Source organism: Rhinolophus sinicus, chromosome 14 (assembly GCF_057876585.1).
Source record: "Rhinolophus sinicus isolate RSI-liver-muscle chromosome 14, RSI-T2T, whole genome shotgun sequence".
NCBI classification, from domain to species: domain Eukaryota; kingdom Metazoa; phylum Chordata; class Mammalia; order Chiroptera; family Rhinolophidae; genus Rhinolophus; species Rhinolophus sinicus.
The window spans coordinates 95,305,244-95,329,652 of NC_142514.1; the positions used below are offsets into that span (position 1 = coordinate 95,305,244).

At 37.7% G+C, this 24,409-nt stretch overlaps 1 protein-coding gene across 5 annotated transcripts in view; it reads left to right on the top strand.

Moving 5' to 3' along the window:
• EXOC2 (exocyst complex component 2) overlaps positions 1–24,409 on the top strand; it is a 247,335-nt gene that overhangs the window by 90,312 nt on the left and 132,614 nt on the right. For all 5 annotated transcript variants that reach the window (XM_019714889.2, XM_074335319.1, XM_088791404.1 and 2 more), the window contains 3 exons: positions 13,670–13,750; positions 23,626–23,771; positions 23,906–23,987. In XM_019714889.2, the coding sequence (XP_019570448.2) occupies positions 13,670–13,750; positions 23,626–23,771; positions 23,906–23,987 (309 nt within the window). The remainder of the gene's footprint in view (positions 1–13,669; positions 13,751–23,625; positions 23,772–23,905; positions 23,988–24,409) is intronic.

Below are 24,409 nucleotides of genomic sequence, written 5' to 3' on the forward strand. Positions count from 1 at the left end.
TCAACCCCCTTACCATCTAGCAATCCTCAGTTTTTTCTCTGTATCTATGTGTCTATTTCTGTTTTATTTACTTGTTTATTCTGTTCTTTAGATTCCACATATAAGTGAGATCATGATATTTGTCTTTCTCAGTCTGACCTTTTTTCACTTAGCATAATATTAATACCGTCTAGGTCCATCCATGTTGTTGCAAATGGTAAGATTTCATTCTTCTTTTTGGCAGAGTAATACTAGATTGTATAAATGTACCACAGTTTCTTTATCATCTATTGATAGGTAATTTGTTTGTTTCCATATCGTGGCTATTGGGAATAGCGCTGCAGTCAACAAAGGGGTGCATGTATTTTTTCAAATTAGTGTTTTGGATTTCTTTGGATAAATACCCAGAAGTAGAATTGCTGGGTCATAAGGCAGTTCTTTTTTTAATGTTTTGAGGAACCTCCATACTCTTTTTCCATAGTGACTGCACCAATTTGCAATCCCACTAGCAGTGCACAAGGGTTCCCTTTTCTCCTTTTCTCCGCATCCTTGCCAGCACTTCTTGTTTGTTGATTTATTGACGATGGCCATTCTGACAGTAGTTGAGGTGGTATCTCATTGTAGTTTTTATTTGCATTTCTCTGATGACTAGTGACATCGAGCATCTTTTCATATACCTATTGGCCATCTGTATGTCCTCTTTGGAGAAATGTCTCTTCATATCCTCTGCCCATTTTTTAATTGGATTGTTTGTTTGTTTTTTGGTGTTAGTTGTATGAGTCTTTTTTTTTTTATATAACTTTCAGATATTAACCCCTTGTCAGATGTATCATTGGCAAATATCTTCTCCCATTTAGTAGGATTCCTTTTTGTATTGTTCATGGTTTTCTTTGCTGTGAAAAAACTTTTTAGTTTGATGTAGTCCCATTTGTTTATTTTTTCTTTTATTTCTCTTGTTCGAGGAGATATATCAATAAAAACATTACCAAGGGTAATGTCTGAGAGTTTACTTTCTGTATTTTCTTCTAGGAATTTTATGGTTTCAGGTCTTACATTTAAGTCTTTAATCCATTTTGAGTTTATTCTTGTATATGGTGTAAGAAAGTGATCCACTTTCATTGTTTTGCACGTTTTCCAGTTTTCCCAGCACCATTTATTAAATAGACTGTCTTTACCTTAATATAAATTCTTGCTTACTTTGTCATAGATTAAATGACCATATGGGAATGGATTTATTTCTTGGCTCTGTATTCTGTTCTGTTGACCTGCGTATCTGTTTTTGTGCCAGTAATAATGCTGTTTTGCTTACTATGGCCTTATAGTATAGTTTGATACCAGGTAGCATGATACCTCCAGCTTTGTTTTTATTAGGATTGCCGTGGCTATTTGGTGTCTTTTATGGTTCCATATAAATTTTAGATTATTTGTTCTAGTTATGTGAAAAATGCCTTTGTTATTTTGATAGGGATTGCGTTGAATCTATATATTGCTTTGAGTAGTATGGACATTTTAACTATATTAATTCTTCCTATCCATGAACATGGTTTATGCTTCCATTCATTTTGTATCTTCTTAATATCTCTCTTTAGTGTCTTATAATTTTCTAAGTACAGGTCTTTTACCTCCTTGGTTAAATTTATTCCTTTTTTTTTGATGCAATTGTAAATGGGATTGTTTTTTTAATTTCTCTTTCTGATAGTTCATTATTGCTGTATAAAAATACAACCTATTTCTGAATATTAATTTTGTATCCTGCTACTTTACTAAATTCATTTATCAATTCTAATAGTTTTTTGGTGGAATCTTTGGGGTTCTCTCTATATAGTATGATGTCATCTGCAAATAATGACAGGTTTACTTCTTTCTTTCCCACTTAGATGCCTTTTATTTCTTTATCTTGTCTGATTGTTGTGGCTAGAACTTCCAGTACTATGATAAATAAAAGTGGTGAAAGTGGGCATCCTTGTCTCGTTCCTGATCTCAATGGAATGCTTTTAGTTTTCCCTCATTGATTATGATGTTAGCTGTGAGTTTGTTATATATGTCCTTTATTATGTTGAGGTATGTTCCTTCTATTCCCACTTTGCTGAGAGTTTTTATCATAAATAGATGCTGGATTTTATCACGCCTTTTCCACATCTGTTGATATGACCATATGATTTTTATTTTTCATTTTGTTGATGTTATGTATCACATTAATTGATTTGCAGATACTGAACCAACCTTGCATACAAGGAATGAATCCCACTTGATTGTGGTGTATGATCTTTTTAATGTATTGTTAAATTCAGTTTGCTAATATTTTGTTGAGGATTTTTGCATCTATATTCATTTGGGATATCAGCCTATAGTTTCTTTTTTTGTAATGTCTTTGTCTGGTTTTAGGATCAGGGTAATGGTGGCCTCATAACATGAGCTTGGGAGCCTTCCCTCTGCCTGGAAGTTTTGGAAATAGGTTGAAGGTAATAGGTGTTAATTCTTTTCTGACTGTTTGGTAAAGTTCACCCATGAAGCCATCTGATCCAGGAGTTTTGGTTATTTGGAGCTTGTTGATTACTGATTAAATTTTGTTGGTAGTAATCCATCTGTTCAGATTTTCTGTTTCTTCTTGATTCACCCTTGGAAAATTGTGTGCTTCTAGGAATTTATTCATTTCTTTCATTTTGTTCAATTTGTTGGCGTATAGTTGCTGGTAGTATTTTCTTAAAATTTTTCATATTTCTGTGGTGTTTCTTGTTACTTGTCCTCTTTCATTTCTGAGTTTATTTATTTCGGTCCTCTTTTTTTTTTTCTTGATAAGTCTCTTGTCAATTTTATCTTTTTACAAAACCGGCTTTTGGTTTCATTGATATTTTGTATTGTTTTGTTTTTGTTTTTATTTTCTTTTTGCTCTCTATTTCATTTATTTCTGCTCTCATATTTATTATTTCTTTCCTTGTATGCACTGTGGGCTTATTGTGCTGTTCTTTTTCCATTTCCCTTAAGTGTAAATAAAGATTGTTGAATTGAGATTTTTCTTGTTTGTTTAGGTAGGCCTGTATTGCTATGATTTTCCCTCTTAGAAGTATTTTCGCTGTGTCCCATAGATTTTGGGTTGTAGTATTTTAATTTTTGAGGGTATCTTTTGATTTCTTCCCTGATCTCATTGTTGACCCATTCATTATTTAGTAGCATGTTATTTAGCGTCTACGTGTTTTTGCGTTTTTCAGTTGTTTTCTTGTAATTGATTTCTAGTTTCATACCACTGTGGTCAGAGAAGACTCTTGATATGATTTCAGTCTTCTTAAATTTAAATTTATTGAGACTTGTTTTGTGGCTTAACATGTGGTATCTCTTGGAAAATGTTCCATGTGCACTCTGAAAGAATGTATATTTTCTGCTTTGGAGTGAAATGCTCTAAAAATGTCAATTAAATGCATTTGTTCTAGTGTGTCATTTAAGGCCACTGTTTCCGTGTTGATTTTCTGTCTGGAAGATCTGTTTATTGGTGTTAATGTCCCCTGCTATGAGTGTGTTACTGTTGACCTCTATCTTTATGTTGGTCTATATTTGTTTTATATATTTAGGTACTCCTATGTTGGGTACAGAGATGTATACTAGGGTTATGTACTCTTGTTGGTTTGATCCCTTTATTATTATGTAATGTCCTTTATGTTTTATTATAGTGTTCGTTTTAAAGTTTATTTTGTCCGATGTTAAGTATTGTTACCCAGGTTTTTTCTAGTTTCCATTTGTGTGTAATATCTTTCTCTATCCCTTTACTGTGTGTATTTACTGTGTTTCTCTATCCCTTTCAGTCTGTGTGTGTCTTTTGATCAGGTTGGTCTCTTGTAGATAGCATATGCATGGGTCTTGTTTTCTATCCACTCAGCCACCCTATGTCTTTTGATTGGAGCATTTTACCCATTTTCACTTAAAGTGATTATTGATAGGGACATAGTTATTGCCATTTTATTATTCATATTTTTTTATCTGCCTTAGTTTGTTTGTTTCATCCTATTTCCTGTTTAAAGACCTCCTTCTAACATTTCCTGTAATACTGGCTTGGTAATGAATTCCTTTAGCTTTTTCATATCTGGGAAGCTCTTTATCTCTTTTTCAATTTTAAATGATATCCTTGGTGGGTAGAGCATTGTTGGTTGTAGGCCCTTGTTTTTCAACACTTTGAATATTTCTTGCCATTCCCTTCAGGACTGCAAAGTTTCTTTAGAAAAATCAGCTGGTAGTCTTATGGGAGCTCTCTTGTGAGTAACTAGTTGTCTTTGTCTTGCTGCTTTTAGGATTCTCTCTTTGTCGTTAACTTTTGCCATTTTAATTATGATGTGTCCTTGTGTAGGCCTGTTTGGGTTCATCTTGTTTGGGACTCTCTGCACTTCCTGGGCTCGTATAATATGTCAGTTTCCTTTACCAGGTTGGTAAAGTTTCTTTTACCAGGTTGGGGAAATTTTTGGTCATTATTTCTTCAAATACGTTCTCAATCAGTTGCTCCCTTTCTTCTCCTTCTGGTATTCCTATGATGTGAATATCGTTATACTTGGTGTTGTCCCACTGGACCCTTAAAGTATCTTCATTGTATTTTATTCTTTTTGTTGTTCCAATTAGGTGTAATCTACTACCTTGCCTTCCAAATTGCTGATTCGATACTCTACTTCATCTAATCTGCGATTGATTCCTTCTAGTGTAGTCTTCATTTCAGTTTCATTTCTGACTGGTTCTTTTTCATGGTTCCTATGTCCGTTTTTATGCTTACTATCTTTTTGTTGAAATTGTCACTAAGTTCCTTAAGCATTTTTATAACCAGTGTTTTAAACTCTGTAGTTGGTAGGTTGGTTGCCTCCATTTCATTTAGTTCTATTTCTGGAGGCTTCTCCTATTCTTTTATTTGGGACATGTTTCTTTGTTTTCTCATTCTGGCTGCCTCTCTGTGCATGTTTCTATGTATTAGGCAGATCACCTATGTCTCTCAGTCTTTTCTTGGTGGCCTTATGTAGTAGGTGTCCTGTGTGGCCCAGTGGCACAATCTCCTTAATCTCCTGTGCATGTGTTCCATGAGTGACCCTTCAGTGTGTTGTGTATGTTCTCCTGTTGTGGTTTAGCCTTGATTGCTTTGGCATGTCAGTGGGTGGGATTGACTGCATGGCTGACTGACTGTGAGGACTGGCCGTACCCATGGTGTATGAGCTGCTGTATGGGGGCTGACCCCTCAGAGGGGACTTTATCCCCGTGGACTCTTGTGCCTGTTGGGTGTGCTGCTTGTGGGGCTATCCAGATCGTGCTCTGGTGTGGTGTGAAGCTGGCCTCTGGGTGTGTTGATTCTGATGTGTCTTGTGCGGGGCTCCTATGTAGTCCAGTTTTAGCCATGCCTGTGACTGGCCCGTGGCTATCTGGTAGGATCCTCAGAGCTATATGTGGTTGGCTGCTGCCTGTGCTGCACCTGGAGGCATGTAGGGGTGGCCTCACTGTGAACCGAGGCTGGCTGCCACCAAAAGTGGGCCTGAGGCAGCTTAGCTAAAAGCCCAGGGTCCCGTAGGCCTGTTGTTACCCACTAGCTGCCCGTAAGCGCCAGCCATTGAAAGAGCCTCGTTAGGTGCATGGTCTTGGCGGGTTGACCAGTGTTGAGACTGCATTCTGCAATGGAGCACTGACTGGGCGGGATAGAGTTCAAGGGAGTCACTAGATGTGACCAGTGATTTTTACAGTGTTAATGCAGATTCAGTTCTTACGCCAGTGCCTGGCCTGTGAACACCTTTCCCAACTCCCCAAACAGACTGCAGCCAGCCACTTCAGGCTTGCACATTTCTGAGAGCTGACCCTGAGTGGCTGAGGCACAGTTTTTGGGTCACTTTCTACCACCAAAATCTCCCTAGGCAGTTGTGGATCACCTGCTGCTGTAAAAGACCTCTTCTGCAGCTTGTGGGGTGGGGCCTGCCATGCAGTGCCCCGAGTGCCCTTGGCAATGCAGCTGTAGGTGGGCAAGGCGGGGTTACAGAGAGCTAAGGGGTGCGATTGGTGGTTTCTACAAAGTCAGTGCAGAGTCGGCTTCTCAACCAGGGCTGGGCCCTTGACCACCCAGCAAATATGCTCTGAGAACACCACAGCCAGTAACTGCGCGTCTCAGGCCTACCACTGCCCATTTATGGTGCACATTGTACGTCTTGGGGTATTACCCTCCAGCAAACGTTTCCCAGGCTGCCACAGGTCCTCTACCCACTTTAATCCACAGCCTGGCATTCAAGAGTTTCCTGGGCAGTGTAACATCAGCTGTACAGAAGGTGGGATCCAGGGCATCACCATGGCAGTGTGTGCGCACTGATTCCTGCAGACCATTGTGGTCCCAGACTTGGCCTTTTGGGAGAGGGCTTAACCCAGAAAAGATGGCATCCCCCCTATAAGCCACATGTGTGCAGGCTCCACACAGAGTCAACAGTGGCTCCCTTCCCTCCATCGTTCATGCCAAAAGTACTCAGCTCAGTCTTGCCCTGCATGTCCCTGGGCCTCTCCTGCTGCCACCCTTCCACCAGAGAACAGGTGAGCAAGTGAGTCCATGTGCTGGCTCTACCAGAGGATGTCTGGGTTTCCATCTGCCTTCTGCCCCAGTAGGAAGGGCAGACAGAGTCCTTGCTGATTTTCACTGCCTGCCAGATGCTGTAGGAACTTCCTCTTCCCGGCACAGGACCCATGGGCTGTGGAGCCCAGCGTGGGGCTGGTTGGGGGACGCTCCCTCTTTAGCGGGGACCTCTGCCACCATGGTAACCCTCCCGGAATTCAACCTGTATCTGTGGGTTTCGGGCCAGCCTGTTTCGTGTCTCTGCCCCTCCTACCAGTCTTGATGTGGCCTCTTCTTTATATCCTTAGTTTTAGGTGTTCTCTTCAGCTAGTGTTCAGATGATTCTTGAGGTTGATTATTCTATAATTTATTTTGGTGTGATCCTGGGAGGCAGTAGGCATAGTATTTACCTAATCTGCCACCTTGGACCTGTCAAGGACTTCCATATCCCAGTTGCCTTTTCAAAGAGGAGTCATGGACAGGACTGATTTTCCTGGTGATGATGTGAGACAATGTGCACGGAGTATTGCCAACCAAGGAATCTCACCTAAGCCTTGGTGTCCAGAGGTTTTATTGGGGCTCTGTTTCATAGATGTAGTCAGCTGCTCCAATGGCTGACCTTTCCAGTCTTTCTGGAGGGCGAGATGATGCTGAGTGACCCAAAGCCCTCACTGTAAATCACATTGTTAGATTATTTGGTGCGGCCCAAGACCCTAAGTAAACAATGATACTTTTATCAGGTAAGACATTTGAAGAGCTTAGAGATCACTTCCCAGGAGCCTAGGATAAGGCTAGACCTCTCTTCAGGCAAGAATAAATTCTTCACTGCATAATAACACAATATTGATATTTCATAATCTTCCTGTTATATATATACATTTCCTTAATATATTATATATCATATAGTTTTTAATCTTTTTTTTTTTGCCCCCGTTCCCTTCCCCCACACCCTTGGTTTTTATGCCGTTGTTTCTCAGTCTAGTTGTAGGGCGCAGCTCCCTGGCCCCTGCTGGTATTTTGAGCCTTGCTCTCCACCTGGCTGAGACAGTTGTCACTTGTCGTTGGTCTGGTGGTCACAGCAGCTCACGGCTGCCAGCCGCTCACAATGGCTGCCAGCCACTCACGGTAGCTCACATGTCAGCACACAGCGGCCCACAGCAGCTCATGGCAGTGCACGGCAGCCAATGGCAGCTCCTACTGACCTCCAGCTGTTCATGGCAGCCCAGCTCCAGGGAGAGCCATTGTTCACAGTCTTAGCTGTAGAGGGTGCAGCTCACTGGCCCATCTGGGAATCGAACCAGTGGCCTTTGGCGTTAGGAGCACAACACTCCAACCGCCTGAACCACCGGGCCGCCCCTGAATCGTTGCGTCTTTATTTTTTTTATTTTTTTCTTATTGTTTATTTTTTTCAGTTTTTTCTTTTTTTATCTTTTCTTATTAATCGTTGCCTCTTAATAAGAATTTAAGTGATGTATATTTGTCATAACTGATATTTTTGTCCTTTTGTTTTGTTCTCTTGTTGTTTTGTTTTTGATTTTTCCCTCTGTGCTATAGAGACCATATTTTTTGCAGATTTGGGAGAAATGTTTTTAAATTCTATTATAGGTTGTTTTATCTTTTGCATTTAATTTTGTAACATATTTACTCCAGCTATTTAAAATGTACCATATATACACATGAATTTAATTGGCTTTAAGGTTTTTACCTATCAGTTTATATTTCATTTTCCTATCTTTGAATTTTTTCTTTTGAACTGTGGGATATAGCTTTTGTGCTATATCTTTTGAATTCTTGCATATCTGGAAATGCCTCTTGCTTTCACACATAAATAATGACTTGGCTGTAAAAGAATTATTTTCTGAAAACGTTGATCCAGTTTCTTTTAGTATTGCAAAGAAGTCCTGAGCCAATGTAATTCTTTATTACTTGTAGAAGAATTGGTTGTTTTTCTCTACCTAAATGTATAAAAGATATATTTGTTTAGCCTTGAATTAAAAAATAAATATATACCTTTTGGGATTATATTGTAATGTAGGTCTCGTTTTTATTCACTTTACTCAACACATAAGCTATAGAATCTGTGGACTTCTATCTTCAGTTTTTAATACTTTTGTTATGTCAGATTCTGGTTTGTCTCTAAATGGCCTTGTATAAACATATTGCTCCTTTCCTTCTTCTGTCCTGCATAGTGCCTAGCACCCATTCTGTTTTTCAGCAGAATGCTAAGTTGCCCCACAATAGTTTCCTTCTGTTTCCTGCCATGCTGGATATTGGGAAATGTAGTCTCTAAATGGTTGTAAAAGGAAAGGTGTTGTTGGAAGTGACAAAAATGGGGGAGCAGAACTAAACTCCTGAAGATAGTTATGAAAAAATTTGAAGATATTTCTGGTCTCTGCTACACATGTGTTAGAGTTAGGCTAATAGAGGTGATATAGTATAAATGAATGCCTTCTCTGCTCTTTTTGGTATCATCTGTGTTCGTCTCTTTGATTGAGTGGAGTATTTTATACACAGTCCTAGGATGTTTTTTTCAGTGCGTTCCAATCAGGTGTACAGTTAGTAGCTATTACCCTCTTCTATGCACTTTATTTATTTTTAAGTTTTTATGCTATTGTCAGTTTTTTTCTTGTGTATACCCAGTGGTATTTTAATTAGAACTTGATGAGAAGTGTGTCTGGCATAATAACTACGAATGTTAACCTCAGTGTGTTTATTATAGTTTTTTTTCTTTACTATATCCTACAAAAATATTTCCAGCATTATACTTCACTTTTCCATGGCTGTCACCTTGTCATTCTCTCCCAGTGGCCTGAAGTCTTGATGAGCCCTGGTTTCTTACCAGCTACTGCGCACACCAGCCCTCCCAGGTTACGGTGATGTTTGTGTAGCTTCACATAACATTGAAGCCTTCTTCACTTCCTTAGTGCCATCTGATTGTCACCTTTGTTTCTATGACCATTTCTCTGACTGCCCCTTGAGCTTGTCACCTGTACAGTCACTTGTTTTTTAGTGGCAAGTCCAACATTATCATGTGTTCCTTTTCAGAGCAACTATGGGCTAAAACTGTGTGAATTATTCCTCTTTATGATATACTCCACTAAAGAATGCCAGACTGAAGAGGCCAAGGAAGATAAATAATACATGTTGCTCGATAACACGATTGTCCTCCCCCCCATGTTGCCTTTATTGCTACTACTCCAGGTGGTGTGAGTCGTACTGATTTTTAGCACTTTCTGTTTAGTGCCTATTGATCTTGGAAGACAATCTAGGCACGTATGGTTATATAATACTTGATTACCTAAGTGAGAATCCTTTATACCTGTTAGTCTTCTATGTTGCAATTATATTTTTATTTATCGTTTTTATTTTCAGTGTGGAAAGTGAGGAAGGAAAGGATTCACAATTTAAATATAATTTATATGTGATTTAGCCACTCATAACAATTTGGTAGAATAAGAAGTAGAAACTAAATGTTTAAAAAACTTTTAATAAATTTAAGTTATGAATACACCTTCCTATAACCCTTGTGCCTTCTTTCTTTAGTAAGTGTTATACTCAGAGGTTGATACGTGGGTCAGGTTAGGCCCTAGCTTGTCTTTGTGCAGGCCAGAAGCTTCATGTGACTGTGTTTTTCAAGTGTTGTTTTAAAAACAAAAACAAAACAATAGAGAAGAAGAAGAAAATGTGATCGAGGTCCTCCGATGTGGCCCACAAAGCCCCAAATATTTACTGTCTGGTTTTTTATAGAAATTGTTAGTCTCTGACTTACTTTGAATATTCCCATGTCACACAAGCTAGCAGTAACATATAATGATTAGAGTATGTACATCGCAGTGTACCCAGCAGTGAATCCTTGTAGACATTGCCCATCCACACATGTCACTTCTTAGTGCCTCATTTAATATGGCATCATATAAGTGCGTGAACACAATTATGATTTTTAATTGAAATTTGCATATTTGATGTCTACATTTTATTAGAGAGTTAAAATAATCATTTAAATAAATCAATAGGCAGTCTCTATAACTGACTTTTCTTTGAATCGAACTTTTATATATACTTTTTTCCCAAATGTAAATAAATGTATGGTTTTCAACTGCTTCACGTTTCAATAGATTAGAAACAATAACAAACTTGTGATCATGTACCAAGTTGCTTATTGAGTTATACTATTTAAAAATGTTTTCAGAGAAAATAAAAGGTCAAATGAACCAGACATTGGGTTATTTGGTTTAATTTTCTGGAAAATAGGATTGCCTTTATCAGATCCCAGTGTCTCTCGGTCCTCATGCTTGGCTGACAGCTTGACAGTGGCTCTGCTGTGGTAGAGATGGGCAGCGGAAGCTGCTTTGTCAGCAGAAAAGCGCTGTAAGCTGAGCTGGGGGGAAGCCAGGCTCACCTCATCTTGACCTGCTGATCAGTGATGGGTTTTGTCAGCAACAGAAAATGTGGCTGCATGATTTCCTTTCCATGCTAATTTTGGCTTAGAAAGTAGCATTTGAAGAGGGCTATGTACGATGTGATGTCTTATTGCCGCGTACAAACCACATGCAGTGCCTGCTTGATAAAATGCAGTGAGTTGTGAGTACCAAGTGTTCTTTTGCATCCGGGACTGGCAGAAAGTCACAGCAACATTTAAATAAATAGCCTGAGCAGATTTGCTTGTATAGAAGGTGGAAATCTTTCTAGTTTCACTTTTTAATGTCCTTTCTTAAAGCCAGGAAGGTTTTTTCCGTTAAAGTACAAGTTAAGTTCGGGCTTTGACATTTGAAAACGTTTTATGTTACCATTACCATAATCCAAACTTGAAGCATTAAAGAAATAACTTTTTTATTCATTCCTGAATCAACCAAGACAATTAAAAATATAATGGCTGATCTTTTTCCCAAATGTATTTTTCTATGAATGTGTTTCTGTAGTAGAGAAGCAGTCTATTTTAGAATTTCAAACAAAATTTGAGGTTGCTTTACCGAACAATGTGTAAAAAAGGACAAGATCAGGATTAGAGACTACTTAAAAGAAGCAGAGAAGTAGATGTTATCACACATTGAGAATATGTTCATACTCCATTTGAGCACTAAATTTGACCCAGAATTTTCCAAACAATGAGTCAAGGGAAACGAATTGTATTAAAGAAATACACATTTTGTTTTGTTTTGTTTTGCTTAGACAGACATTTTTTTCCCCCCAATAATTCTGCCACCCATGATGGGTGGGTTGAGGCAGAACATGTCAGTTACTTTTAGGAAAGAGTCTGACGTTCTACCTGAATGTTAGAGAATAGCTAACGTAACAGTGCTGTTGATTTCAGTGTACTGGCTGTGAAGTCTGTGGAGTTACACATCTTGTATTTGTGTGTTTGCTAGAGCCAGTTATGTGAAAGAATAAAATCCTGGGTGTTTTAGCAGCTATTACTTTTGTGAGAAGTCCTTTTATTTGCAAATAAATGCAGTTCCTAACTGACATAATAAGTCTATTATTTTCACTTTACAAATGTGAAAACAGACGCTTAGACAGTTTATGCTGCTTATGTAATATGGGCAGTATGGGGTGAAGTTTTTTGTCCTGTGATCAGACTGCTTGAGTTCAAATTTTGGTTTTGGCTTTTGACCTTGGTTAACCTGTTTAATTTCATTGAGCCATGGTTTTCCCATCTGTGATACAGAAATAATATTAGAATGTATATCATTGGCTTTTTTTTTTTTTTTTAAAGATTTTATTGGGGAAGGGGAACAGTGTGCACTTCCAGGATTTTTCTCAAAGTCAAGTTGTTGTCCTTTCAATCTTAGTTGTGGAGGGTTCTGTTCAGCTTCAAGTTATTGTTCTTTCAGTCTTAGTTGTGGAGGGCGCAGCTCAGCTCCAGGTCCAGTTGCCGTTGCTAGTTGCAGGGGGTGCAGCCCACCATCCCTTGCAGGAGTCGAACCGGCAACCTTGTGGTTGAAAGGACACGCTCCAACCAACTGAGCCATCCGGGAGCTCAGCGGCAGCTCAGCTCAAGGTGCCATGTTCAATTTTAGTTGCAGGGGGCGTTGCCCACCATCCCTTGTGGGAGTCGAGGAATTGAACTGGCAACCTTGTGGTTGAGAGCCCACGCTCCAACCAACAACTGAGCCCTCCGGGAGGCAGCTCAGCTCAAGGTGCTGTGTTCAATCTTAGTTGCAAGGGGCAGAGCCCACCATCCCTTGCGGGACTCAAGGAGGTGAACTGGCAACCTTGTGGTTGAGAGCCCACTGGCCCATGTGGGAATCGAACCGGCAGCCTTTGGAGTTAGGAGCACGGAGCTCTAACCGCCTGAGCCACCGGGCTGGCCCTATCATTGGCTTCTTATGAGATGAGCAATATGCATTAGAAACTCGTAACTTATGGTCATGTCTCAATTAATGTTTGTCTTGCTATTTTTATTATGTCACAGTTTTAAATTTGAAATTATATTTGACCATTATGTTTTGACATTTTTCTTAGTGCTTTACCTACGTAAGCCTAATTTGCTCTGTTTAAAACCTCCCATCTTAGGTAAAATAGTTTGAAAATATAAATTATTAAGTGATTTTCTAGTAATCTTTATAAGATTTATGTAGACATATATTAATAATAGCAAAAAACTCCAGTGCAATTTGTACATGCACAGATTGATGTACTGGTAGGTGTTACCAGATAGTTCTTGGGAGCCTCCAGTTCCCAAGATAATTACAAAATGAGTAGAACATGAATAATATGTGTTTTATCATATTATGTCCCAAGGCTGAAATTAAATACTTTGAGTTCAATGGACTTCAAATAGTAGTATTTCTATTTTGCAGATGGTGAAAATGAGAAGTAAGTATGACTTTCCTGTGGCCAAATATCAAAGATATTAGTTACTTAAGTCTCACGTTTCTTTTGTAGTTCAGCTTTTACCACTCAACATGGAGGATCAGATGATTATGTGTATAATGTGCTATTTTAATAGTGCTAAACCCTGAATAATTCAGACTGGTGTCTGCTACTTACTTTGCAGAGTTTGTGCAGTTTTTGCCTGTTTGTGTTTCTTTCTAGCAATGCAAATAATACGATCATTTTAAAAAGCTTTTTAAAAATGTCACTGATGTAATGTGTTCCCATCCATTAAAATAGCCTACATTTTAACTAGATATTTTTTTCTAGCCATCCATCAAAAACTAGAAGCGGATGGAACAGAAAAAGTAGAAGGATCTATGACGCAAAAACTGGAGAATGTTCTGAACAGTAAGTTTTGTCATACTACCCAAAACTATTTATGGCTTTTATAACAAGCTTTGATACAGTTCTTGGATCTGGTTTCACAGAACAAGCCAGTGAGTTGTATTTTAGTAATTATTTCTACATAGTAATGATTTAATGAACATAAAGGGGATTAAACCATTGAAAATGAATGTTCTTTTTCTGTTTGTGTTTTATTTATGATAAATCATAATTTGAAAACAAGCCAATACTCTTCTGAAGAAGTAAAATTTGCTGCCATAAAAGAGACCAGTATATAAATAACATCGTCAAAGACAGAAAAGCACTGAGGCAGTAGCCAGGATTGTCATTGACTAAAAACCTGAAAAAACACCTTCAAGTTTCTACTAGTGTTAATGCAAATATATCAGCTACTAAAATAACAGATACTTAGGTGTCATTTATTTATTTATAACTTGCCTTTTTCCAAAATGAATTTAAAGCAGCTGCATATTTAAGAGTGTTTCTAACTCTGAGGCATTTTATAAAAATTATAGGCCAAGAGAAACTGACGTGCAAAATTTTGGGTTCCATCCACTCCTCCTTATATCTTTTGCCTGACATCCTAATTCCCAGGTGTGGAATTACCATACCGATGTGGAAGAAACTCATCAGATGAATCAGTTCCTTTTATAGTATTAGTGGCTTAAAAGTAAATTACCCTCTTTCATGCATACAGTAAACATTTGACAAGGAGCAATAATGCCCAAAGGAATCTCCTTATTTTTAAAAATAAGTATAGCATATGATTTCCCCATAGTAGGGTTAGGAAAACTTAAGAGCCATCACATCACATCCTTAGTGATTTTACGAACGTCGGACTATGTTAACAAGTTAGTTTTTGTACTTCTAGCTTAATTTAGTCCCATAAGCAAAGCTTCCTGAGCCTTTTTATAAATATCTGTTCATAAACCTGGGATCTCTGATAAGAAAGTATTTTCTAGAAGGAAGCTTTACTTTGATATAGGCTTTCCTTAGTAGTAGAATTTGAGTACTTGGATTTCATCCTAAATTTATGAGTTTAACAGTACTTGAAATATTTTTCCCTCTGGTTGTTATTGTGTTGCTGTTGTTATTATTGTGCCTTGAGATTTTACTTTGTTTTTGTCAGAGAACCAAGTGATCAACTTGGTTGAAATGAATATATTCTGAATTCGACCCAAATAAACATTTACTAAAGCTGTTTCTATGTTAGCATAGTCAGAGATATTAAGGTCTTGGCAGGATATTTTTTACTCAGTGATGTTATTTTCACTGAAGAAATTGTCATTAAATCATGATATCTGTAAAAAAATGAGATTATTTTAGTAACTTTTAAAAGGTGATTTGTAAGAACAAGCTGACATAATAAATGTATCATTTTATCAGTAAAAGAAAATAGTTATTTCCTAAGGTTTTGAAAAATTAAGATCCCATTTCAAGTGTTAGATGTAGCATAGTGTGTTAACATAATTTTTTCTTTTAAGGAGCAGTTTAGAAAATCTTCCCTTGCAACTTAGAATATAGAATTTGTGAGGGAAATTATTTTATTTCTATTCCTTTATAACCACAAATATTTTCTAGAAATGCGTCATATTAACTTTGTACTGAAGTTTGCTCTTTTTGAATAAAGTTGGGCTTAACATAAATGGTCACTTCTTTATGAGACTTTCCTTCAGGATTTTTGGTGTAAAAATTTCCCTTAAAATATATTCCTTTATAACAGTCCTTTTTTTTTCTAGAAACATTTTTTTATCACCTTGGTGTTATGCTATCTTATGATAAGGTTTTGCTAATTCTATTTGACCAACATTTATTTAAGACTGGTTGTGTAGAAGTACCATACTCAGTCCATTGTGGGGTACATCCCTGAAGAGATGTGACTCCAGCCCTGCAAGCATGTCCTCTGCTCACACAGGTGTGTCACAGTTACTTGAGACTTCAGAAGGTGTGGAACTGTGGAATCAGGAAAATGATTATAGGAGTATTATGGAAAATTTCTTTCTTTTTCTTTTTTTTGGAAAGGAAGGAAGGATGAGCATAAATGTAGTTCAGTTTGCTTCGATTATTATTGCTTGAATCTTGTATATAATTACATGCTAATATATATGCATTTCTCTTAGGTTATTTTAAAGGAAAGTTTTGAAAATTTTGGCAACCTTTCTCACTACAAATTAAATTTGAATGGATAACGTCAACTATAAGAAACTTAGTCCATTTTATTCAGCATTTATCAATGTTGAAGCCTTTCATTGAAATTCTTTTTTGTTTTCCCTGACATGTGTTTCTCAGATTTGCCTTTAATTTAACAATTCCTTCTTAATTTCAAGCCAGTGATGAAGTGATGACTGTTATTTATATCAAATTTACATATGCAACTCTATTTTCTTACCTATTCCAAGAGTATAGAACAGTGCTGTCCAATACAATTTCTGCAGTGATGGAAATGTAGTTATTGAGAATTTAAAATGGGGCTTGTATCGCTGAGGAATCTTAATTTTTAATTTTTATTAACTGTAATTAATTTAAATGGTACTAGCTGCACCCACGTGGCTAGTAGCTACTGTCTTAGACAGTGTAGTGTGTTTGCAGTGGCAGCTGTGGTGGTGACAGGGAAAACATTTGCAGTGTGCAGTAAGGCTCAGGTGTTGCCATAACCGTTCTATACATCTCAGTCCTCACAATAACTCTGTGAGCTTTGTACTATTGTCTCTGTTTTACTGATGAAAAACTGAAGCCCAGAAAAATCAAATGAGTTACCTAAAGTCATGCAAGTGTTAAGTGGCAGAATTGGGATTTATAGCCAGAAATCTGGTTCCAGATTTGTGGTGTAAACTACAGTAGACCTTGTTGTGCATGGTTTTGGTATGCATGAATTTCAGTTACGACAGTTCAGTGAAACATACCTGTTTCCCAGCAACACAGTTCAGATTTCAGTCACCATGATGCATTTGCTATAATTGCATAACGTCAATGCAGTTGGTTACTAGCTTTTCAGTCCATAGATCACTGTGTAACTAACAGATGCACAAGTGATCAGTGATCAACTGTGTCTCCTCCAAGTGTGTGTGGTGACTCATCAGTCCACATGTGTTCTCAGATCACACACAGACAGCAGAGTGCGTAGTTGTGTGGCCTCCTTGTCTCCCAGAGATAAACTCACATCATTTTACAGAAATGGATAACTAAAAGAGGGGGTTGGACCAGAAAGATGAAAGTGCATCAATATAACAGTGTAGGCAAAAGTCAAACCTAACTTGACTGAAGTTACAGAAGAAGGCGCCGACAGCGGGGATGTGGACACGGCTGTGCTCGAGAGGTTCAAGCTGGGCGGCCAGAGGACCTTGGTGAGGCACAGGTGCTGATGGAATGAGGACAGTGTGAAGGAAAAGAAGAAGATGGTTTACAGGAAATGATGCCTAAAGGAACCCTTAGAGATAATCCATGACCCTGAAAGTTCAAAGGATAAACTTAGGACTGTGATAATTGGTCAAAGCATAGAAAAGGTGCCTGACACATTATAAATTTTATGATCAAAAAAGAAGGCAAGCAATCTTGATATTTTTTTAACAAAGAAACAGAACACTTAAATTTTCAGTGTTTCTAATGTTTTAAATTATAGTGTATGAAAAATAATAGTTTTACTGCTGCTTATATGTTTAATTATAACCAAACTAAGTGAGGTTTTAGTGTTTCAACAGAAATTTTTAAAAGTCACAGAGCAATCGTACTTCCCCATCAATTGCTAAGATTATTAACAGTTTGAGTTTGCACTGCGGTCATTTTGTGTCCTGCACACCGTGCAAAGTGAGGCCTATGCCATATCCCCTGCGCTATGCATGCCCTGTACTGTGCCGTGCATGCCGTGTGCTGTGCCATGTGCTGTGCCGTGCGTGCGGTGTGTACTGTTCTGGCTCTGCCGTGCCATGCTCTGCTGTACCTGCCGTGCCATGCCCTATGCCTTGCATGCTGTGCTGTGCTGTGCGTGCCGTGTGCTGTGCCGTGTGTGCCGTTCTGGCCACGTAGCACTACGCCACGCCACCTCCAAGAGGACAGTACTGGGTACCGATTCAGAGACAAGAGCTTTAGTTGGTGCTCTGTGTTTATTGAGCACATGTTAGACTATCACAGGGACATGAAGATAAAACTTGAGCTTCCAAGGCTTTAGAGTTTAATGGAAAACACAGGCAAATAAGTGGGGATTAAATTGTAGCACGATAATACCCTGCTGGTGTAATCCTGGGTACGTCCGGAGCTTGCACAACGACCCTGAATAGAAAAAATGTAGTGGAGAGAATATCAGGGGAGGGGTACGTGAGTATTAAAAGTGGACTAGGAAGTAGCTAGGTGAGCAGAGGTTGGTAGGTGGGCGGCTCTGTGAATACAGGTGGTCCCTGGCAGAGCAGGCAACATGAATGAAGAGGAAGGTGCCAATTGCAGGAAGGAGCTTGGCTGCCCTCCTGGAACCAGGACCCAGCGTGGTTGCTGTGCTCATGACAAGCCTTCACTGTAGTATTGTGCAGTTTGTCTTTATCTTGAAGACTGCACCACTGAAGGATTTTAAATAAGGGAGTGATATTCTGAACTTTTTATCAAATATTCTGCCATTTGTATAGAGAATGCAATAGAAAGGAGCTTGACTAGAGACAGGAATAGAAACCAGATAGAAGTGTATAGCTTTAAGAGTGAAGTGCTGAGAACTTTTAACCAAAACGGAGGTGATAATGGTTGAGTGAATGGTAGATCAGAGGTGTTAAGGAGATGAGAAAGGCAGTATTTGGTCACTGGTTGGTATGAGAAGAAGAAAAAGGAAGTGGTCAGTGACGGCCTCAAATGGAGGAAGGAGGAGTGGGTTTGGGGCGTGAGGAGAAGAGAGGAAAAGAATTCAGTTTGATTTATAACATGTTGCGTTTGAGATTACTGAGGGATGGCCCATGAATAACTTTATAGCTCTCAGTACTCCTAGCTGTGTCACAATGAGCAAGTCAAATAATGTCTTTGTGCTTCAGTTTTTTGCACTATAAATGGGGATAAAGACCTGTCTTATGGGAACATGAGCAGGTTTAAATGAATTAACAATTAACTCGTGTTTAGAATAAGAATTTGGAATAATTAATACAAAGCTTTTAGACTAGCCCCTCATATAGAGTAAGTGCTCAATTGTATATGTCTAGTTTGTCTTTCTGCCACGCACAAAGGCTTCTAAAAACTCCTTGCAGGTTTTGAGGGACCCAGAGACACTAAAATGTTTTTCCCCTCCATGGCATCTTTATTCTTTACATTCCACTTCCTCGGCTCTTCCCAGAGGCAGGTAAACTGAGGGTCTGAGATTTGATTGTCACCCTGGGAATCTTTTCTCCACTGCCCTCCATGACAAAGCCCGAGCGAACAGCTACCTGCCTGGCCTCGGGGACCTGTTCCCACACCCTACCCCAAATGTGATATGCTCCTGCCCATTGCACTCCTCAGCTCTGCTGTCAGGGCTCATCCAAAGGGCGATCCTCAGCGTTCCTCTCAGGGACTAAGGCGGTCTTGATGCTGGGATGTCTCAAGAAATGCTCTCATAGTATCCTCTGAAAACTGCAGGGGCAGATTGAATTACCTCCCCCAGGAAAACAGGAATTCACCTCTGGGATGGCTCCGAATAAAGGACTTCTTTATGATGGGTTAATTCATAAACAAAATTATTGTATGTCTAGTGAAGATATATGTAAAGATTACTCTTGAGCGAACAGACCTATCTTCAGATAGAGATGTGGTAGTCCCAGTATAGGGATAGTAGTTGAATTAACAGGATTGAATGATTTCACCCAAATACTATGTGTAAAATTAAAAAGAAAGCCAAGGACTTGAAACACTAAGGAGTATCAGATTCAAGTTTGTAAAAAAGAACTGACTTTTTCTCAGTGGTATGATGGTAAACGTTTAACAACTGGCATTCCAAAATGGAGAAAGGAACTTCACCTTATTATTAGCATTTCCAATATGTAAATTCTCCCATCATGGTTGATTTCATACTACCAACCTGACATTAGTGAATGGAAGCTGAGAAGAGATGGGAACAGTTGGTTCTTATAATAGTGTCAGCTGACTTCTGCTCTTTCCTTATTCCTAAGGCTTTTTTCTAGGTGCCTTATTGGTGCTGTGTAAGTCCAGTGTCATGCACGGCTCTGTAAATAAACACCAACCCTCAGTAATGACACTATTCATGCAATATCATTATGGAGCAGATGTCAACCTATCCAGTCATGTTTTGGTATTTGTTAAGAAAAACTGAGACACATACAGTAGGTTGTTAGGTCTCTGTGGTCCTGGTTTGTTAGGAATTTAAGTAGGCATATTAAAGTTACCTATTCCTGGGATAAATTGTGTATGTGTGTGGCAGGACACTCGTTCCATCCTCCCCACAACGCTTCCCACAACTTACATCAAGCAGAGAGCACAGGTTACAAATTACTTCTGTGATATATTGTCTCAAGTGTCGGTGCCATGAAAAGGACCAGTAAGTTCCCTTCGAAATAAGAGAAAGTGTGTTCCCTTTAAAACAAACATGCTTGAAATTGTAAGACAGCATTAGAATTACTTGACTAGTTTTTCTGATGAGAGGAGTTGCTGGCATGATTAAGTTTTTATTTTTTGTTGTTAAGGACATAAGATGAACGGGGAGGTATAAGTGTTCAGTGCTGCAGTGACTTTTCTTCCCATCTTTTCTCCATCTTTACTGAGATACAATGGACATACAACATTTTGTAAAGTTAAGGTACCACCTGGTAATTTGATACACTTAATGTACTGCAGAATGATCACCACTGTAGTTTCAGCTAGCACCTTTGTCACTTCACATAATTCCATTTCTTTTTGTGGTGAGACATTTCAGATTTACTTTTAGCAAGTTTCAAGTGTATAATCCAGTATCGTTAACTAGGTCCCAGAACTTACTCATCTTCTTACTAGAAGTTTGTTCTCCGATCAACCTCTCCCTATTTTCCCCCAGCCCCTGGTAACCTCCATTCTACTCTCTGTCTCTCTGAGTTCTCCTTTTCAGAATCTATATAAGTGATCCTATATAGTGTTTGTCTTTCTCTGTGTCTGACTTACTTCACTTAGCATAATGTCCTTAAGGTCCATCTTACACGGGAAAACGGTACTGCTCAGTCAGCCCGACTACACTGGTGGCGGTCTCAAGTGTCATTATAGCAGCATTGTTGGTAGTACTTGGGGGTACATCTGTAACTGAGACGATGGCAGTCACTGTCCGGTGCTTGGTGTGGACAGTCCCCTGGTGAGGAAGAAGGACCAATTTTCAGATCCGAACTTGCCCAGGGCTGGTAGTTGTAATACCCGGATTTGTTCTGCAACCTGTAAGACCAAAGTTACAGTTTTCATGGCCACGTGGGTGTTCAATTTGTTCTGTGGTTACACCCTGGATGTTCATACCTTACAGTTCAGTGTTCTCGGGGTGAGGAGGTGGAGTGAGTATGTGGCTGGGCTGGCGTACAGGGGCATTCTTCTGGGACACTTGGCAGATGCCTGGCTGATGGCTCTTGGTGGCATCCTTCACTTGTGGACAACACTGCTGAGTTTATTTGTTTCACTTTCTTTTAAAAAAACATTAATTTATTGGGGTGACATTGATTAATTACATGTAAATTTCAGGTGTACAACTTTATAATACAACACGGTGTGCTACCCACCCACTTTCATTTTCTTACCATATTTCCCCGAAAAATAAGATCTAGCTGGACAGTCAGCTTTCATGAGTCTTTTGGAGCAAACATTAATATAAGACCCAGTATTATATTATATTATATTACATTATATTACATTACATTATATTTATTATATTACATCATATTATATTATATTAGACCGGGTCTTATGTTATAGTAAAATAACACCGGGTCCTATATTATATTAAAATAAGACCAGGTCCTATATTATATTACATTATATAAGACCGGGTCTTATATTATAGTAAAAGAAGACCAGGTCTTATATTAATGTTTGCTCCAAAAGATGCATTAGAGCTAATTGTCTGGCTAGGTGTTATATTCCGAGGAAACATGGTATTAGTAGCCCTAGAGAATAAAGACATAAAATGCATTTTGCAAGCTGCTGCTAATTTTTATCTGGTGTCACAAATCTTGATTTCACTGCTCTTATTTATTTTATTACTGGATGTAATTGTCCAGTTGTCAAAGAGTTATGCACTTTCAAGATTTTATTGTGAATGCAGTAAAATTCACAACAGAATAATTTATAGACATATAATTTACAATTTTATAATTTATAATTTCTCTGTGCATAAATGAAAATTCTCTATACATACATTTCTGTATAAATAATTTTATAGTTTATAATTTCTGCCTATAAAATTTCCTCTATAAAATGTTTATATTTAATTATAAGTGGATTTTCTACCTATGCTTGTTTTCATACTTTTTAGAGGTATTAAAATTATTAGTTGATATTTTTCATTATCTTTAAAATAAGATGAGAAAAATCTAATTTTGAACTCTCATACTTACTGTCCTAAATTCCTTGTATAGTAAAGAGTGCTTAGGGATTTAACATCTACAGCTCACACATAAGTAATCAACGGTTTAAAAATATTTAATTTCATTCACATACCTATTCATCTATGAAGTTCTAATTCATGAAGTTTGTATTTTTATTAGAAATAAATTATAATAATTTTCTTTGAAGAAAAAAAGTTTTCACCCTAATCAGACTTCAAATATTCATTTAGCCACCATTATGTGGTTTGGTGGCAAGAAGAGAGTATGTTTTTTCTCATAGTAGAAATTTAGTATTCAACATTAAATAGAACGTGGTGAAAGCAGCTATCTTGACAAAACAAAGTTTTTATATCAGGCTTTTAAAATTTCAACAAAATTTAAACATTATTTAGATAAAACAATTACGTTACAAAGACGACTTTTAACAGGATCAGGCCACCCACCGTGTGGACTAGAGAATATGGCATGCAAGCCACCCAGTGAGACTGAGGTAATTTTTTCATCTTTGCTTAAAGTATGGTCACCAGACCAGATAATGTAGAAACTTTTTATGAGCAGTGATCAAACAGCCGAAAAGAGTTTATTCTTTTTCTCCCCTTTCCTTGAGGCTAATTAAAATAATTCACGAGTTGAAAAAGTTTAACTATTTTTGAACACAGTAAATTTCGCTTTAGATAAAGCTACTCTTCCATTACAGTGATTCATCACAGCGATCATATATATGTATATATGTATATATATATAAAACGTGTCCAGTTTGTGTATAATATTATAAAAATTAGCCAATTTAAGAAATACCCATTAATAATGATATGTTAAAGTTTGTAAAGTGCTTATGTAATTTTTTATGCCTGCTACATAATTTTACCAAGAAATAGGATTGGTTGTAAAATATTCATTTGAACAACTTTTCTGAAAAATATTTTCCTTATTTTGTTTATTACCACATAATGTAGATACTGAATCCAGGGAATTTAGTGTGTGTGTGTGCACATGTGTGTAAATGTAAATGTGTGTGTCTTAACCTGTTATCTGAATTAATGAAGTAACCCAAGGGCCCATAGTTGCTATAAAATTTAGAAGAGCAGCTAAAAGTAGGTTCACATTAGAGAATTTATATGGGCCTGATAAATATGGTTATTTTTAATTGGATACCATTCTTAACGTATGAAAAGATTTACCAGGCAAAATGGAAATTGTATTTTAGCAAACCATGAAAGATCTCCCATATAGCTAACTTTTGAAAAAGTTTTTAACGTAAAGCCGTAATAGCAGTCAATCATTTTGTTTCTTTTGTCCAGTTATATACTTCCTGAATAAAATTGATTTTTATCTAAGTTTTCTTCTTTCCTTTTAAAATAGGGGCAAGCAATACTGCAGACACATTATTTCAAGAAGTGTTAGGTCGAAAGGACAAAGCAGATTCCACTAGAAATGCACTCAATGTGCTCCAGCGATTTAAGTTTCTTTTCAACCTTCCTCTAAATATTGAAAGGAATATCCAAAAGGTATAGTCCATATTTATGTACCTATGGTTATAGATGTCATAAATTTTAAAGAGTTGTTAAGGCTTTTTTTATCTTAACCAAACGTCTTCATTATACTTTACTGACAGTCTCCAAAATGTTTCTTTATTTTACAGGGTGATTATGATGTGGTTATTAATGATTATGAAAAGGCCAAGTCACTCTTTGGGAAAACGGAGGTGCAAGTTTTCAAGAAATGTAAGATTTGTTTATTGCTTTTAGATCTTCTGCTCTCCTTTTACAGGAAGAATGTGGAATGTATTCTGCAAAGAATGTTACATGTGTTTTAGTTTTTGTTTATATGGTGCTGTTTTTAAAATGTACAACAATTACCTCAAAAATAACATTATGGCTTTTCTTACTACAATGTAGTGAAAATCAGCAACCATGACTATAGGATAGGTTAGTCTTGGCCATTCTTTGCCACTTATTAACCATGATGTTATTAGAAAGTCTGATGTGTATTGGAAAGAATCAATTGTAGATATTTTATGGAAATGGAAACCTACGTTTTAATCTTCCCTCTTCAGAAAGGGCCATATATTTATGAATTGTAACCCTACGTTAAAGTAAACTGAACAACTTTTGAAATGATCTCTAATGCCAGAGTAACAGAAAAT